The following is a 16546-nucleotide window of genomic DNA, read 5'->3' as shown; positions in this document are numbered from 1 at the left end:
TCTTGAAAGTCGAATATGCAAACAAGGAAATTGATGTCGTCAACACAAGTAATATCCTTCAGACAGACAGAATAGACAGACAGATTCTTTATTTCTTCTGGATAGAGATTTCAAAATAACACCAAACAATACAAATGATAATTATAGGAATAATCAGTTTTAATCATATCAAGTCTCATTCACTTGCAATTTTTAAAAGTCTTGAGTTCATGTCGGAGAGCAGCAACTGAATTCCGTCCGCAACAACCAGCATCAAACTCTCCCACCCGTCATCAGGCAATTGGACGCGCGCACGACTTCCCATTAGAAAATCCGTTTGGTAATTGTCCTCACGAAATGAAAACGTTACATAATCTCTGACATTTACAACCTTATCGAGGAAAGCATCGCGTGTAAAGGAAAACACTGGACACTCAATAAGTAAATGTGAAAAATGTTATATCCTACAACACATATAAGTTTGGCGAAGCTAACATACTACCGTACTTCGGCTACAAAATATTATATTCAAACCCAGTTCTTCAATCTAAGCTTTTAAACCACAAGCACGCGCTGTAACAGCTGAGTTTAGATAACCTTTATCAAACAAACTAAATGCTTGATCCATAATGTAAGGCTACGGTCCAATTAAAGTATCAATTAAGAGACTGGGCCATTTTCGTTTATCGCGGTCCAAACGGTTGAAACAGTTGGACCAGAGTTGTTCGTTTATGACTTAGTAATTTGATGCTGCTTTCAGACGAGCCTTGACAAAGACTTACAAGGCCTGCAGAAACGTTTGCATTTCCGCCAGGATTTATACCCGAAAATGTTACATTTAAAAAACGAAAAGGCCCCTGATATCACTTGGAATAGAAAGGAGGGCCGGGTGCCAATTTGGACCTTCACCGATACGTTTTTGTTTGTATTCCGTCTTTGCGTATTGCAGAGTTATCTTCTCTTGGGAGCCGGTATTGATTGTTTCGTCATTGGTTTGTGTGAGAAAATTACGTCGTTTTCTCAAAAATTGATGCCTTTACTCTCACAAACCAATGACGTAACAATCAATACCTGCTCACAAGTGCAGATAACTCTGCAATATGCAAAGACGGAATATACGTATAACTTGGGGTTAGGATCGAATACGTCACAACCACTCAAGATATACTGATGGTTTCGATGGAGAAATACTTCAGACTATAGACAATACGAGAGTATGCTGGATCAGATTCACTTCAGATCAGAGTTGGTTAAATCCATATCGGGTCCGCCATTCAATGAACTGAAAAAAAAATCAGTTTGAAATTAGAATTGAAACCAAAATAAATGTGCGCATGTATTGATTCTAATGTCGACGCCAAAATTGACGTCCTGCATGATAAATGTTCAAGGAAACTGTCAAATCGGAAGGAGACATAGAATATACAAGCTAAGTTACAATGTTTCTAACTATCAGTTTATGATAAGAATGTACGGTCATGCATCAGTTAGGCCACCTTCACGAAACCTGTCATGCGCAGCGTCTGCTGTCTGTCGTCCGTACGGCGTCGTCCGTCAACTTTTCATTTAAACGACTTCTTCTGAAGCATGGACAGTCCAAGAGTCATGATATTTGGCAGAAAGCTTCTTTGGTAAGAGCCAGAAAAGGGTTGAGAACGAAAATGACATTGACCTACTTTCAAGGGGTCAAATGTGTAAAAGAAGCCTTCGTTCAACGGCATTACTGTGAAACTCAGCACTTTTTCCAAAAAAGGCGAACAGAAACGTCTAGTTGTAAACTGTTTTGGAACTATCGTGAGAATGGTTTGGTTCCTGGTTGACTATACCTTTGTTGTGTTCGATGGCAAGATTTTCCAGCAAACTGTAGACATTTTCACGAGAACAAACCTTGCCCATCTTCTGGCCGACACAGCTATCTACATCTACATCGTAATGACCACCTTCATCTATTTGAAGATCATGTCATGTGATAGTGGTTGCTAGGCCAAGAGAAGAAAAGATAAAAGATAGCGATGTCATATGTTAAAGCATGTCACCAACACTGGAGGTGTTTCTAAATTTGTTGGTGACTAATCTGGCTGCTCTACGCTGCACCATTTCTATTTTGCTTATGTCTGTTTTAGTATAAGGGTCCAAAACTGAGCAGGCATATTCTAGGGATGATCTGACAAAGATTTTATATTCCTGCTCCTTGACAAATGTAGAATTGATAATGAACTAGATGCGAATTAACGGGCGCCATGATGAAATATTCTATATCATTGTTGTTTCGCTGTCACTGTCACGGTTCTGCCGTTGAGGACTTGACATAGATAGGTATGACAAGTGTTGTCGATGAAGCAATAGACGCATGGCCTTCCGGAATACATGGTCTTACTTACTTTGTATTTGTTCCATGATGTTCATGCCATGATATCCTGTCATAATTTCATTGATTTTGTGTCCTTATTACAGGTTTTTATATTGTATCCGCATTTCCTTGAAATCTGTTAACGTTGTTGCGCGTAGGTTCGAGTGTGTCTTCAAAACATGGAGTTTTTAAGTCCTTGAACTGAAAAAGCGTGGGTCCCCCTTTATAATGTCGCCTTTGTCTGGTTAGACCAGTCTTTGTCCCAGTGCTTTGTGGTGTGTCGCCTTGCTCATGTCCCAAGATGTCAAAGTTGGTTCAGAGTCGTTCTGCCAAGTCTCTTCCTTCAGTCTGCTAAATCGCAGGTAGTGCTAATAGATCCTAGAAGTCACTGGTTCCTAAGATGGCTTTAGCATAAAGATATCGGAGTACATACTTCCCTTTCTTACCAATATACACTATCCGTTTTGTGTTCCTCTTACCAACTGTCATATTCCAAGTTCTTGTCCGGGGATGCCTTTTGTAGGAACAATGCCTCTTGGTCTCAATTTGCTTTCTGCCTTCCTTACTCCGGTAAGTAACATTTGTGAAAATAGGGTCTGTTAAATTCTATATAATCTTTAGGTGAGACTTATGAAGATTCTATACCTTTCAGTTCTGCAGAAGAAGTCATTTGAAGTGATTGACAAATTTGACCCCTGCGACCTTGAAAGGAGGTCAAGGTCATTTTCATTCTCAAACTTTGATGGGCTCTAGCCCAGGTAGCCACCAGCCAAATTTAAAGATTCTATACCTTTCAGTTCTTCAGAAGTCGTTTGAAGTGTATGACACATTTGACCCATATGACCTTGATCGTAGGTCAAGGTCATTTTCGTTCTCAAACTTTGTCAGGCTTCTAAAAATGAAGCTTTCAGCCAAATATCATGACTCTAGGGCTGTCCGTTCTTCAGAAGAAGTTCGTTAAAGGAAAAGTTAGCGGACACTGCACCATGACATAAGCTCACTTGCCATTCGAGCCAGCGAGCAAAAAACAACAAAAAATACTTTTATTTTCAGTCTGTATTTTATTGCGAAGTTTTGTTTTAAAACATTTGCTGTAAAAGTTTTCCAATCTTTCGGGAAAAAGGTAAAAATATATATCATACATGGTACACTTTCAAACAGATGATACAAATTTACAGCAGAACATGATTTACCTGAAATTTTACCTCCAATATTTTATCCTGATCCTAACAAATTTGGAATGGTTGAACATGTGACATGTGAAGACTAGTCATGGATTAGCCGAAGAGAAGCAATGATTGTATCATATACGTATATCCTCTATGAATTGAGGATCTCAAAATAATTTTATGCAAGATCAGTTGGAAAAATTTCACTGAGATTTATAATTACGCAATTTGAGATTCTTCATCACATGTATTAACTACCAAATATCTGAACCAAAAAAACTAAAAGAAGATTTTTTTTTTGTGACGACCACAAATGAGTGGTCATCACACTGCTGCCTGCCGTCACATAATAATGAATGTTATTGCATAAGAGCATCTTCCCTTTGTAATGATATAAACACACAAACAGGTAACACACAGTCGTACACTTAACACCACATGTTGATACTTCCACCATTTTGTCAGTTTTCCAACAACTTCCGCATTAAAATTTTGCGGATTCTAATAAAACAGCTGCGTGCGAGACCTGTAATCACTCCATTAAGTTTTCATCAAGAAACAAGAAACATCATTTAAACGTGCATGAAAATCTGTCAATAAAAAATTACATATATGACAATTCAATGAGCCCATGCAAGGCATTACTACTGAAGTGTTTAAGAAAATATACTTCAAAAAGGTAAATGGTGAGATTATGTTGAAATAAGGTATCCATGCTGTTGTAAGCAGGTATAAACAGTTCTCCAGAGACATTTCTATCTGCACAACACATCATTTAACTATCTCAAACAGGCATGTTTTTATTTCCTTTTTTAAGCATTCTGTCTTCGCTCTTTGCCTGATTTTGCGAGAGTATCATGCTCCCTTTCTTTCTTCTAACATGATTCTATGTAAAGCCAACCTTGTCACGCTACTTGTATGCTGCCTCTACAGAACGTAGACAACTACCTTGATCCTTTCTGAAAGTTTCCTGGGAGAACAATACATGGATATCATTGCACTTGGACTGATACACACAAAGCTATGGATTGGTGGGGACCTACACAAAACGGTGGGTAGTACATAGTCAACCGACATATAAAATGATAATAAAATGAAATGTCAGCTTTACACAAATGATAGCAAAATTGCTGTATGAATATATTTTCTGTTTAATAATTGTAAATGGTTGGTTATAAAAGACACAAGACATGATCTTCTGCATCAGATGTTGCAATTTTCACATGTGCACGTAAAATTAAAAATTAAAATGTTCGATGGCCAAGTAGAAATTTGTGACTAGGATCAACAATACAATTATTTGATTGGTCTTGGCATTTTGTACAGATTGAATGCTTCAACTGGTGAAAGTTGACCTTGGTATCATCAACAAACAGGAAGTTCACCTGTCAGTTGGAACAGGAAGTTCACCTGTCAGTTGGAACAGAAAGTTCACCCTGTCAGTTGGAACAGGAAGTTCACCTGTCAGTTGGAACAGGAAGTTCACCTGTCAGTTGGAACAGAAAGTTCACCTGTCAGTTGGAACAGGAAGTTCACCTGACAGTTGGAACAGGAAGTTCACCTGTCAGTTGGAACAGGAAGTTCACCTGTCAGTTGGAACAGGAAGTTCACCTGTCAGTTGGAACAGGAAGTTCACCTGTCAGTTGGAACAGGAAGTTCACCTGTCAGTTGGAACAGGAAGTTCACCTGTCAGTTGGAACAGGAAGTTCACCTGTCAGTTGGAACAGGAAGTTCACCTGTCAGTTGGAACAGGAAGTTCACCTGTCAGTTGGAACAGGAAGTTCACCTGTCAGTTGGAGGATGTGTGTATACCTTTCTTCAACATCGTTTTAATCTTTTTACTAAGACTGGTTTACTCTCATATAGACTAAACTAGATAACACATGTATATACAACATTAACACGTTTACCAATGATTTCATTCAGCACTTTAAACATGTCATACTTTGGTCCCTAGCAGTTATTGTAACATGCTTTATTTGGATATATCTTTAATACCATCCTATTGTTAGTTTACTTGTGGTTAGTCTAAAACATATGTATCTGACTGTTTCAGAAGAAATCACTAGCAAGACCTTGGAAGGCATCACATAACCAGTTCATCATATGTTGATTGGCATGATTTTATATTTTATATTGCAGTTCATTAACTTATTCACCTCTGGAGTTTTATTATGAACTATCCCAACCTTTGAATTGGAAGAGTTCAAATGTGTCTTCAGGGGTGAATGAGTAAATTGTTTGACCTCCCGGAAAGAAGCTCTTTGTCATTCAAGCTTAAGTTTTGATAAGAGATTGCAATCCTAAAAAGTTTACTACCTGTTAGAGCTTAAAATATAGAGGACAATTCTTGAAGCAAAGTTTCACAATGATTAAGCTGTGCACAATATTTACAGTGGACCAGCCAGCCAGCCATCGTAGAGGAGTATTGAGCTATCTCCCTGAACCCAAATCCCTGATTTCACTACCACTTTACAACCAGCTTTATAAAATATAGCTTTCAACAGTCGTTCAGTCACATGTCACAAAGCACAATTGCAAGGTTCCACAGACATGAGACGGTCAATTATACGTAACTGTTACAAACACAAAACTCATTGGAATCTACCACATGAAAAAAAAAGAGAAGAAAACATTAAACAGAAATTACTTGACCGGTATACAATATTTTCATTACTTTTGTAAGAGGATTAATTGTAATTGCAAAGAGTAGCTTACCTAATACTTCTTAGTAAAATAGTTAACACATTTCATTAAAAAAATCAACAATACTAGGTTAAAAATGTTTAAGAATATTACAGTGTTTACATGGTTAGCAAGGGGTAATTTACATATTCCGTCACAACATCTTTTTACAATGCTTTGTCTCTCTCCGTGGCACTTCCACACGTCCGGTACACTCTTCGTCAGGAGGAGGAGGAGGAGAACGATACTTTGTCTCTCTCCATGGCACTTCCACGCGTCCAGTACACTCTTTGTCAAGAGGAGGAGAAACATGCTGCCTGTTGCATTCAGTCTGTACAGTTTATGGTTGGGAGGGATAATCACGTCAAAATCGTCCAGTCCTAAGGGCTTCACTTTTGTTTTCCTGCCGCAACCTTTTCACTTCCTGATCTTAGACTCTCAACTTGGGCAATAACTGCCTCACACCCTGCAGCCAGACTGTTCCATACCGCTTCAAAACTGCAATATCACAAAATATTCAGCTTAGTGTTAAGCATTGGCATTTCTTAAGTTTATTACTACAGATCTCAAACTAATTCCTGCCATGTAATACTAAATACATATAAATATATAGATTATTGTACAGTAGATCACAAATAAAAACAAAACTATGGGGCAGGCTTACAAGTTACATTGCTATAGCCTCCCTAAAAGAGGTGTTTGCCAAATATCGTAATAGTAATTAAGGCTAGACAAAAAAAAAAGTTTTCCTGTAACATATTGGATTTCTTTTTTTTAGGGTAGGTAGGTAATAAATTTTACTTTAACAAATAATCTTAAATGGTTTATATAGGAGAGTGATCTTAAATTTAACAGTGCTTCTTTGAAAATTGACTTAAAAGCTTTACGGTAGGCACAAAAATTAGGGTAGATTGGGTTTAATATCGGAAACGACAATTTTTTGTTGTTAGGCCTTCATAACAAGTTTAAGTCATGCAATAAATAAATGTTTTCTGAAACAAATTTAGTAGCATTCACAAAATCATACTTTGATTCTTTATTTTATAATTGAATTTAACTTTTAAGATTACAATATTATTTCTAAGTTATATATGTGGTCTACAAGTGCAGTAGTAATTAGGTTCTAAACAAATTAAAAAAAAGGTTAAAAAGTCACTTTTCCCTACAATGAATCAGCGCCCAATCTTGAACAGCCAACCTACCATGTTTTAAGTCAGACAAGCACTGATGACAGTATCATTTGTATGTGAACAACCAGTATAAATAGGTAACAGAGAAAAAAAGTATTCCTCTACCTTGACCCTATTTTGTTTTTGGGTGAAACGGAAGATTTTTTTTATTTTTTTTTACATCAAACATGGTTGATATATTTTACTTTAATAGAATCAACAAAAAAGAAACGGTATCATAAAGATATCAACATGACTATTATGAAGCGTGGTTATATATGTATTTAATAGCATTAAAAAAAACCACATTTCATTTTTACAACAATTATTAACCCTTTGCCACATGCAAACCAATACACATGAACACTCTGTACTGATAGTGCCAAGATACATTGTTGCAATGCAACACTTCTGCACTGACTGAAATGTGTATACGCCATCTCAATGGCAGTTTTTGAGAAATTAAGTTTTGTTTTGATTTGTTTTTCTAACCTTAATTTTGAAGGTGAAATAGTTGTTTTAAGCATTTTCAGTAAGTTCAAATTATGTTCAGAATTTCTTAAATTTTAATTCAGTGCTATTTTCCTAATAAAAACATCAACACATAACCATGAAATCAGCTGTATGTATATCAGGATAGACACATTTTAAAATGTTTCATTTTGCTTTAATTATGATTCAATGAAATGACTCAACAATGATATTATCACTTCCAAATAAAACAACAAATCAAATTTCCAAAATTCTCACAAGAAGTTTTTAAATACAGTGTATATTTAGGTCTATATAAAAGCTTTTATTGCGGCGGAATTTGTATCCGACCATTTTGGGTCAAATCTATTTTCGTTTTTCAAACGCCAGCGAGTGTGTGTCTCGGGCTATGGTGGTGAACTGATTTTTATTGGAAAAAAGATAGAAATAATCAACGGGACCTGCAGTATCAACATCAACATTTTTCTGGAAGTATTAGCCCCGTTTTTCCAACAAAATCATTAAAATTGATCGGTGAAAAATCTTGAGACCATTCAGAGTCGTCGTTACCTAATGCCGTAATGGCGGCAGTACACCCGGTCGCTGTTCATCTTTTACATAATCATTTTCGGACTTATTTCTGAGGACAGTTCATTCAAAAACATCGTTAAGATCGATGTCTGACTCAATCTCATCAGGGCTGAAGCCATTAAACTATTAATCATCCTCCTCCTCCTCAAAAATGTCCCGTAACATAGTTGTGACAGTCGCCATCACGGCTCGCTGTTGTGACACTTTTCTACACTCATGACTCGCAGTTTCTAGGTTAATTTATTCAAAACTATTCGTAGGAATGACGTGTACAAATCTGATTGGTCGATGCATTGATATCTTCTAAAAATAGTACAGGTGATTTCCAGATAGGTGTCGCTCTCAATCACTGAATTTTCCATGTCTAAGTTTACCGAAACGACATGGCGTCGAGAGGCGCTTACATTGAGATAACGTAGCGGCGTCGAGAAGCGCTTACATTGAGATAATGTAGAGGCGTCAGGAAGCGCTTACATGTGGCAAGGGGTAAAGGCGTCCAGAGGCGCTTGCATGTGGCAAAGGGTTAAATAACTTTTCTTTCATCTTACATAAATCAGTATTGTTGGCCCAGATGGAAGAGTCCTGGGGGGTCTTAATATTGAAAGAATCCTGAACAAGTGTATTTTTCAAATCTTAAAACAATAATGTGCTACCTTATAAATTATATATTGATAAAAATATTACTTATATCGGGCATAAACAAGTTACAACAAGCAACCACTTACTCGACATATCTTTCCAGCAGAAAACAAAGTGTGATGATGGTTATACACGAGAAGATGATCATGACAGGAACATCGGATGTGTTCAGGCGGAGGAACTCTGGAAGCTGAGGCTGCCATGCTGGTTTACGGTCATCAGTTGACTTTGCTTGTGTGGTCTTTGTTGTCCAGGTTTCTTTAACCACTGTTCGTTTGACATCCTCATCAACACTGTTTAACGGTTTTAATTCCTCCACCGTTCTCTGTAACATTAAAAGAAACATTCCTTGTTATCTCAATAGGCTCGTTAGACTACTACACTTAATCAGGGCTTTCAACAGACTCCTGAGCGCATGAAGTTTACTCCTCTAAATTAACTGACTTTTTGGTTTTAAAAGACAGGTCTATATGACAAGTGCTTTGACTAGCACAAACTCATCGAAAATTCTATTTGAATTCTTAAACTGTTAAATCTCAAGGGTCAACTGAAAGCCTTGGATATTGGTTACTTCATTTTAAAAACTTCTTAATCTGACAAGCCAGGCTGTGAATAGCCAAATCAAAATGCTGTTGATGTCTTAGGTCATATAAACCCTGTTTTTGTATGACAATTTAGGCAACACTAGATATTAAATTTCTTATATTATTGACTCAAAAAATAAAAGCACCTACCATGTTTTAGTTAAAATCAGTATGAGTTTAAACTTTATATTGGGTTTCAAAATAACAGCTGTGACAGCCATATTGGATTTCTGATTGGCTCAATAAATATCAACAATTTGACCATCAGCAGAACATGTCTAGGACTCAAGTTATTTTGCATCTTCTTGACGAGTTCTGTACGAGTATGTTTGCTAAATTTTTTAAAATTAAGTTTTACATTATTTTTTACATAAATAGTAATTTTGATGACAAAAAAATCTGGTTTGGTACATTCAAGAAAGATTTTTTTTAATTGTGACTGTTGGACATACTGTGGTTGTAGTTGTTGTTTCCTTTACAACATCAGCACCAGCAGTTAACCTCCTTGACTGACGGATGCTCACAGGTTTCTCTGTCACTGGAGTGGCTACCTTTTTCCTCGAAGGAGATTTTCGGCTTTTCGATGATGCTCTACCTCTTGACCGTGACCTTGACCTCGATCGTGATGAAGATCGTGACCTAGAAGCCCTCTTTGTTGTTTTCTTAGCAGGTGTCTACAATCAAATTCAATTCAAAAGTACATCTATTGAATTACAATGACAAGTATCATAATTCCTCCAATTAGCTGTGCCAAATGCATCTTAAAATATCAAGGGAAACAATTATCGTATCAATTATTTTAATATTTCGAACAGGCATTATTAATACTGTAATTCATGTATAAATTAACGCACACTATTTTTCCATTGCATGTTTAGAAAGATGCTTCAGGGAAATTGAATGATCAATCACTTTGTAATATTATTTTTATCATATGGTTTCCTCAAATATAAGAATATAAAGGACACATTTGGTCAGAAAATTGAGAAAAACTGTAAAATTGTGATCAGATCTCGTTGGTTTTCAGAGTTAAAGAGGTCACTACAGTACTTACACAGTATAGACCAATTACACGATAGCCTCACATCATGTATCAGTCACCATCATTTATACATGAAAAACGGTACAAAATCACATTTAACTAACGGGGTCCAATTCAAGTTAAATTTAATTTCTATTCAAAGAACTCAAATGGGTGTAATGCTAACCATGATGTTTATTATGAAATATGAAATGAAATGATAATTGTCATACCAAGCTTGATTTAACGAAATCTTGAATAAGTTTTCCACAGTTTTTCAATTTGCCTTCTTGTTCCCAAGAATCTTCCTGAGGTCCAAAGCCACTCCATCGTACCAGGAATTCTGTCAGGCCTCGTCTGCGCCTTTGTTGCAAAATCTTCACAACCTATGAAAAATAAGAAAGCAGCATCAATTATACAGGTCAACTGAAGATTTTAGGAATATCCTGGTTTTCCATATCAAATTCGGACTTTGAGTTTTTATACTGTATTCCAATTATTAAAATTAATATACAACATATATATATGTTCAGAGAGCTATATAGCTACCATTGGTAAAAATAAAGAACAGATTTTTTTGGTGTACGAAATCGGTTCCACTGCCACAAATCAAATACATGTCAACTTGCCTAAATGGCAACATAGACCCTTATTAATATTTATTGACAGTCGCAAGATAAAGCAATGACATCAGTAATGTTTTTCCTGTGTGAAAATAATAATTTTGGAAAGTTAAAGGTATTATTTTATTATTTTCAATTAGTTTTACCTAATAGATAGAGTCATAGCTTGACAAAGGGACCAGTCGGTCTTGAAACATTGTGACACGTTCAATAAGTACATTGTGTAAAACTGATATCTATTTTGCATTAATTCATGCAAAATGCAACAGAAAGTACCTTATAAATTATGCCCATAATTCACCTACATTTTATCAGAGAACCACTTATCAGTGACTGTGCATATGGGGTTGTAAAAATGTATTTTAATTGTACATTATGTACAAGCAGTAATTTTTGTTGTTGCCTGGTGTTATAGCCGTATGCATCACAGGCAGCGTCTGCCCCTTGCAGGAATTTTCCTCAAAATTAAGAAAATATAATATCTGAACCATTTAAAAAAAAAAATCATATTTATGAAAGAGCAGGCTGTTGTACATTCTAGCAAGTTCAGGTGCAATTCTGTGTACAAACCCCAAAACACTACAAGAAATTTCTTCGAGGCCAATTTTTCACAAACACGCTAAAATCGGTTTTCTGAAAATAGTGAAAGTTATCTCCCTTGCAGAGATAAAATCCTACATGGTCAGAAAACATTCTCTTACTTATACAATTGCCATTTAGACACAAAAATACGACATGCATAATCAAAATATGCCACACGATTGGTGAATAATAAATAACAGAAAATTTCGTTCAGACAGCTACTGTGTAAAGTAACGCCACAATCGCCGGTTGCATGGCGGTTCATTATCTTTCAAATTATTCTGTTCATTTTCTTAATGAATAAAGCCGTTATAAGGCATGCACCTATTGCAATAAACAAACTTCAACTTTTTTTATGCAATACATTCAGTTAGAACAGTTTGCACACATAAATACACAGTATGTAGCAATTGCAATAATACCTCGTACTCTGACCCTGATTCTGTATCCGAAGCCATTTTGAATAGTAGCACTCTCCCATGATGCACCGCAAAAAAAACATTGTCGCAAATACTGTATATTACTTCCAATATAACATATTTAATTTGCATATGTAATTAAAATTTAAAAGGATTTATTTTGAAATAGTTTTCATACAATATGAAAAAGGAATACACATCTACTGATATTTACATTTACACGACACCCACAAACCGTCTTTCACCTTCCACAAGAGAAGGACATTACGAGCAAAATGCTGGCGATTCCTAAGAATCAGTTTGCTTCGGCCGTGAAGCAGATTTCAAGTTTATCTTTGAAACCTACTTCCGTTACAGCCGTTGTTCATCATGAATCGCCTGCAATTGTGAAGAAAACAGAGTCCGTTGCAAGCTCAGTAAAAACATTGTCGATGGCGAGAAATCTTCAATGGGCAACGAAAAGCCTATGTGGTAAGTAAAGATGCCGGCGGGGTTCAGTTATGTTACAGCAGCTATTTGCAGGCAATATATAAGAACCACTGTTAGTTATGTTTGAATTTTTAATAAACAAAATTTCTTCAAAATTCAGCATCAGTTATCAAGTCGAGTATAATGTGTATTTGACAGTACTAGTGACGATCTCATTACGCAAACATCGGTACTGTGCCATGGGGTAGATCTATCTCTTGCAATTCTTATCACATAGTTTTTGATAACGATATTCAGCCCTTAAAGCTATGCCGTAAGAGTGCCTTTTCAACAGTACACAACCCCTCATATAAATCCTTCATTTGAGCACAGGCGCTTGTATTTATACCTGAGCTAAAATCCACTACTTACACAATATCAACTTGTGTAAGTAGTGGATTTTGGATTTTAGCTCAGGTATTAAATACAAGATACAAGCGCTTGTGATTTGAGTAACAGAATATGGTGTCGGGTTGTTTCGGTAACAAGAAGAACGTCGTTTCGGGACATGTCAAAAATTGTTTCAGGATTTTTCATTTTTTTCCTTCTGTACCTTCTGTTCTTCATTACCTAATTATATGTAAAAAAAATCAAGTTTATTGCACAATTGCTTAAGCATTGTAATGCACCAATCTAATTACGGAGGCTTTTATACTCAAGACAATACAAGAGAATTAACTTGTATAACCGGTGATTTACACCAGGTGCAGATGATATAAACATGTATCAGTTCAATTAAAGGGAACGTCTAGGTATCTTTCAATTAAAAATAAACAATTTCCGCTACATAATTCTAAAACTTTTTATTAAGAAGAAAACCTCCCAAACATATACGATTTAATTTATCATTTCACAATGATTAAATGTCTAGTTGACCTAAAGAGAAGAAAATTTTGCTATTTATTAACAGCTAACTATAGATTAGATGCATATTTTTGTCATCAAATATTTTCAGGACCCCGGTTTGTGAATTTCAATTTTCGGGTACCTGACTAATATTCTGTACCCCATGACAGTCACAAAAATATTCCTAGTACATTTGTACCCCGAAATAAGTAATCCTATTCCGTATTAGTGGACAAGACATAGATGACTCAGGTCTTTACATGACTTTATATGAAACGGGAGCGAAATGTAAATTATAAGTGAACATTTTATGTGTCCCGAAATGACTTGCCCAGGTCCCGAAACATCTTGTGTTATGTCCCGAAACGACCTGTTACCGAAGTGACAAGCATTCCAGAATATCAACCCAGGACACATTTATGATGGAATACACCAGGCATGGCACTGTATCTCAAAAATAGAAATTAATACAGATACTTCAAGACAACATCTTTTCCAACAAGTAAATCAACCAACCAGAAAGAGAGGTTACAATACTTTTCAAATGTTTGACCTTGTAATGATTATGTAAGAAGCAATAGTACTAATATTATTACCTGGCCCCCTCTGCTTCGGCTGGCCACGCAATATAATAATTTAACAATATATGAAAATTGTCTCGTCGTCAGAAGCTACGTTATCCCAGCTGTTCAAGCTAAAGTCCACTTGGGAAAAGTGATCACGGTGTTCTATTGTTCAGTGTTGAATGTAAAGCCACAAAAATTATCAGGAAAAAACATAAGAAATGTTATAAAAAAGCCATATTTATTATCAGAAATAAACAGTGAAATTAGTTAACTGGATTGAACTATGAAACGATTCAATTGGGAAATCTTCAAAAAGATTGTAAAGGATGGAAGAGAAGAATGTCCCCACAGCAATGTCAGGCGTGGGAACAACATCAGATGCACCTTCCCAGCGGTCAAGTCTTAACTTGAATTGATTAGAAAAACCCCACTAACTTTCTCGGAAGGCATTCACTAATATAGACCCCAAAGTGTTCTGAGGAAGGAGTATAACAGGATACAAACAAAGTAAGACAGCTCACCCCAATTTCTGGAAAATTTTGAATACATTCTGGCAATGGAAGCCAAATCAAACCAAAAGGTTATGGAGATACATCAACATAAACACCATTATGGGTGACCTGGACCTACAGAACTAGGAAACAAGAATTCTACTAAAGTTACACGAGATAAAGAAAACGCAGATGTCCTTTAAAAACAATTCATTAGGTGTTTGTAACTGAGGGAAGCAAGAGATTTACATTTGAAATAAAGGCAACTGATCATGAGGAAATGGAACTCCTCCATGTTTCTTTCAAAGTTAAAGCTGACAGTGCAAGGTAAAAAGCTTTCAATTGAGATTTTTTTTTTTTTTTCAAAATATTTTTTTCTGGTTTGGAGATCTTTCCCATCTTTATCGTTTCTAAGGAAGTGCCGACATTTTATTTTGCCCCTGCTTGGTAAAGAGTATGGGTCTCGCTGGGTATAAAAAGAGCATTACCCGTCAAACCGGTTATCGGAGAAGTCCTCAAGACAGTATGATGACCTACACCCAGCATTCAGGGATTTTAGTTCACTCTTGACATTTTGCAATTTCAGAAGTCAAATAACATTTTCCCTTAATTTTTGAGGCTCGAAACACTGTTTAACGGGGAGGGGGCCATTGACCCTTCAAAACTGAATCCATGTTCCAATTTTCTTTTAATTTTACATTGAATGGCCCCTCTTAAATTTGATATTGACTAAAAATTGCTGAAATGACCCACTGCTCTCAAATTCCAGGATTTTCCCTGGTTTAATAGACATATTCTATCAAATCCAAGAGTCAAAAAACTTATTTTAGGAGTCAAAAACATACTCTTAAGGGTCAATTGAATGTCCTAGGCATACCTGAATAATACAGTCATTGTTTTTCCGATCAGACAATAATCTTAATCAGTCACTGTCCACTCACAGGGTCATGTTACAATCACACATATGCTATACTGATATGGGTCACAACACACATGAACATGTTTATGTGTGTTGTGACCCATATCAGTATAGCATATATATATGCATGATTGTAACGTGACCCTGTGGTCCACTGCAGACCTACCACAAGACTCTTGACTGGAAAATAGCCAAAGTGTGTGTCATACATACAAAAGAAATTATGAATCCATCAGCTTGACATCAATTGTTTGTAAAACCTTGGAATGCGTTATAACCAAACGCGTCATTAAGCACAAACGGGCAAACAGATACTTTTCAGCAAAATATTATGGTTTTATATAATCTAGAAGGTCACCTTGCCTACAGTTACTTTAAGGTTTAGATAATTCGACCGAAGCACTTGATAATTGACAACCAAAAAGCCTTTCACAACTTTCTCATTTGCGTCTCATCTGTAAACTTTGTACATTTGTACGAAATTACGAAAGTCTTTCTAAATATTGTACATTTTCTATATTTTTAGGTCACCTGAGCTTTGCTCAAGTGACCTATTCCAATCACCTCCCGTCCGTCGTCGTCCGTCGTCCGTAAACTTTTACATAATCAACTTCTTCTCAAGAACCAGTGGATGGAATTTTTTCAAACTTGGTCAGAATTATCCTTGGTAGATGAGGATACCAAATTGTAAAATTGGGATTCCTACCCCCACGCTAGGGGCCAGGGCGGGGCCCAAAAGGGAAAATTAACCAATATTTCAAAAATCTTCTTCTTCAGACTCAGAGGTATGACAGTCATTTTCTCTGCATGGATGGAAAGATCATCAGGGGCTTTCTTTAAATTGTAAATTTCAGGACCCCCGACCTATCCGTTCTCCCTTGGGGAGGGGGTAAAGTTTACTATAGTTTATATAGGGAAACAACACTTTTGGGTATATTTTGACAATTTTCTGTTGGAAATTATTTTTACTTGGT

General features: G+C 36.2%; 2 protein-coding genes across 4 annotated transcripts in view; one reads left to right on the top strand and one right to left on the bottom strand.

Moving 5' to 3' along the window:
• Positions 1-3880: 3880 nt before the first annotated feature.
• On the bottom strand, positions 3881-12348 carry LOC110454448 (testis-specific chromodomain protein Y 2-like). Of its 3 annotated transcripts, none has more exons than XR_002463380.1 (6): positions 12286-12348; positions 10892-11044; positions 10090-10311; positions 9140-9378; positions 4960-6681; positions 3881-4883 (listed from the first exon to the last, which is right to left on the bottom strand). XR_002463380.1 is itself a non-coding variant. In XM_021503952.1 (5 exons), exons 1-5 carry the CDS (start codon positions 12319-12321, stop codon positions 6573-6575), a joined length of 759 nt encoding a protein of 252 aa, XP_021359627.1. In that variant the 5' UTR covers positions 12322-12348; the 3' UTR covers positions 3881-6572. The 3 variants fall into 3 exon arrangements, 1 of the variants encoding a protein (XP_021359627.1); XR_002463379.1 differs by having other exon boundaries at positions 3881-5234; positions 5285-6681; XM_021503952.1 differs by having other exon boundaries at positions 3881-6681.
• Positions 12349-12509: 161 nt separating this feature from the next.
• Positions 12510-16546, top strand: part of LOC110454455 (cytochrome b-c1 complex subunit Rieske, mitochondrial-like) — an 8785-nt gene continuing 4748 nt past the window's right edge. Inside the window, exon 1 of the mRNA XM_021503960.1 lies at positions 12510-12753. Coding sequence (XP_021359635.1) covers positions 12558-12753 — 196 coding nt within the window. The 5' untranslated portion in view covers positions 12510-12557. The remainder of the gene's footprint in view (positions 12754-16546) is intronic.

Source organism: Mizuhopecten yessoensis, unplaced genomic scaffold, assembly GCF_002113885.1.
Source record: "Mizuhopecten yessoensis strain PY_sf001 unplaced genomic scaffold, ASM211388v2 scaffold7857, whole genome shotgun sequence".
In the NCBI taxonomy this organism is placed as follows: Eukaryota; Metazoa; Mollusca; class Bivalvia; order Pectinida; family Pectinidae; genus Mizuhopecten; species Mizuhopecten yessoensis.
Note: the sequence above shows the minus strand (reverse complement) of the source record. Positions and strands in the feature narration are given on the sequence as shown.